General features: G+C 38.6%; 1 protein-coding gene across 2 annotated transcripts in view; it reads left to right on the forward strand.

The window, feature by feature from the left end:
- LOC107098211 (hepatocyte cell adhesion molecule-like) overlaps positions 1-2,129 on the forward strand; it is a 15,510-nt gene that overhangs the window by 8,368 nt on the left and 5,013 nt on the right. For both annotated transcript variants that reach the window (XM_015395735.1, XM_015395736.1), the window contains exon 3: positions 1,064-1,345. In XM_015395735.1, coding sequence (XP_015251221.1) covers positions 1,064-1,345 — 282 coding nt within the window. The remainder of the gene's footprint in view (positions 1-1,063; positions 1,346-2,129) is intronic.

The following is a 2,129-nucleotide window of genomic DNA, read 5'->3' on the forward strand; positions in this document are numbered from 1 at the left end:
CGGGTCTTTTCAAAAATTCATAAAGATCCTCCACTTTACCTTTAATCAAGTAAACAAGCAAGAAACATAAAGAAAACCAGTTCTGTATGCCTGAAATGTTGTAACAGGATAAGCAAAAAAGTAAGATGGACTTAAAATCATCGGTCAAACCTACAGTCAGTACAGCACGACCCTGCTTTCCAGAGGGGAGTCAGAGGAAGCGTGCATATTTTAAGAAGAGCAGTGATTGTTTGCAAGATAATTCTCCATCTCATGCAGCAGAGTGTTCCAGTGTGCAGCAGTACTCATTAAGAACTTACAGCTCCTTCTTGAGAGGTTTCCTGGGGCTTCCCAGGAGGCTGGGTTCTGCTGCACAATAATTTGTCCAGGGGACTGACACTGCATGGAAAGAAAGCTTTCCCTAGTATTGAAAAAAATGATGCTTTATGTGTCTCAAAATGTCAGAAGTGTTAATTTATAAAATTCTTCACATTAAAGATGAAAACAAACAACTGACATTGGATTCGTAGAAAATTCAGACATGTTGTACTTGTATTTATATAGTGCTTTGTTAATAGACGTACTTCATAAGACAGTTAAAACCTCACGTTTCTTTAATGCTTTGCTGAGATCTTTATTTGCATTTAGGATGGAATGCCAATAAAGGTTTGCACTCCTTCAGTATGTAAATCCCCAAAACTACAACTTTAACTGAAAGTGTGACTGAGATGCAGTACTTAAAGTCATTATCAAAGCCAGCTTTGACAAGCTTTTGGCGCCCTCTCCTGGAGCGGTCATCCTATTATTTTTCATTTTCAGATAATCAACTTTTTGAATCAGGCAATGTATTTTTTAAGTCTCACTGGAAGAAATCATATAGCCAAATGAAGCTTACACACACACATGTTGTGTCACAATATCCTTGTGGGGACCTTCCATTGACTTCCATTCATTTCCCACTAATTTATATGGCCTAACCATGACCCTTGCCCTAACCNAATCATGCTGTATGAATCTGTTTTTTTTATTTATTTTTTTTTACATACAAAAGTAAATGTTGGTTTTTTTTCTCACCCTTATGTAGAGCCTATATCCAGGCCATTCATCCACATGGAGTCCTCATCAGTGCTGGAGCTTACTGAAAACTTTGTCCTTAACTGTTCCCATGACAACGGAACCAGGACCACGTATAAGTGGTTTAAAGGTGGGAAACCCTTGACCAATGAATCGAGGTTTGTGTTGTCACCTGATCAGAAGTGGCTGACCATCCCCCGAGTGCTGATGACTGATGAGGATATCTACAGCTGCACGGTGGGGAACCCATTGGGCAATATGAGCAGCCTGCCAATCAGACTGGCCGTATACAGTAAGTATAGAGGCGCTTATGATTATATGCACATAATGTTTGTTTTTTTGTTTTTCTACAGGTGCAACATTGAAAAACTATTTGCAAAATTATTACACAATGGAGTAAACAATATTTTTGACTCCTAGAAGTCAAAATTTGAAAATATTTGGCTGTGATCCCAGTACAAAACATTTTGTGGCAAATTCCATAATTGAAGAGGGAGAAAAATGGAGGTTAACTGCCAAGGATTTCTGAGGAGAGTTTTCCAATTCTTCATGGAAATATGAAGAACTGTACTATGAGTCAGATCCCAGCACGGTGAAGGTGGAATACAGATATGGGCCAGTATTATTCAAGATGACGTACTTTGAAGCATGCTTAAAATGTTAAAGGTATAGTGGAGGGTGTTAATTTTCCAGGTGGATCATCAAAATAAGCGTTCCTCCTAACTGTCAATCGTTCTGGTGATTTGTTTACGTAACGCCGTCCTACGTGCTCATCCCCGTTTTCACTTACCGGTGGTGAGTCTGACATAGTGGAAAAATTGCAAATCTACTTTAGGAAAGTAAGCTATGAGCGTTGCAAATAAAAATGTTTAAACAGAGCGTGCACGAGGAGAAATAGGCCCATGCACGCACATAATAGGAATTCTCTCTCGGGAGCGGGTACAGGGTTGTGCATGTGCAATTTTTTTTTTTTATTACACTGCAAAAAATCCAAATCTATCTAAGTCATTTTTTCTTAAAATAAGTGCATTTGTTCTTGAATTGAGGAGGTAAAAGAAACATTTTGCCAATGGAAC

The sequence above is a fragment of the Cyprinodon variegatus genome, unplaced genomic scaffold (genome assembly GCF_000732505.1).
Source record: "Cyprinodon variegatus isolate N-32 unplaced genomic scaffold, C_variegatus-1.0 Scaffold756, whole genome shotgun sequence".
NCBI lineage: Eukaryota > Metazoa > Chordata > Actinopteri > Cyprinodontiformes > Cyprinodontidae > Cyprinodon > Cyprinodon variegatus.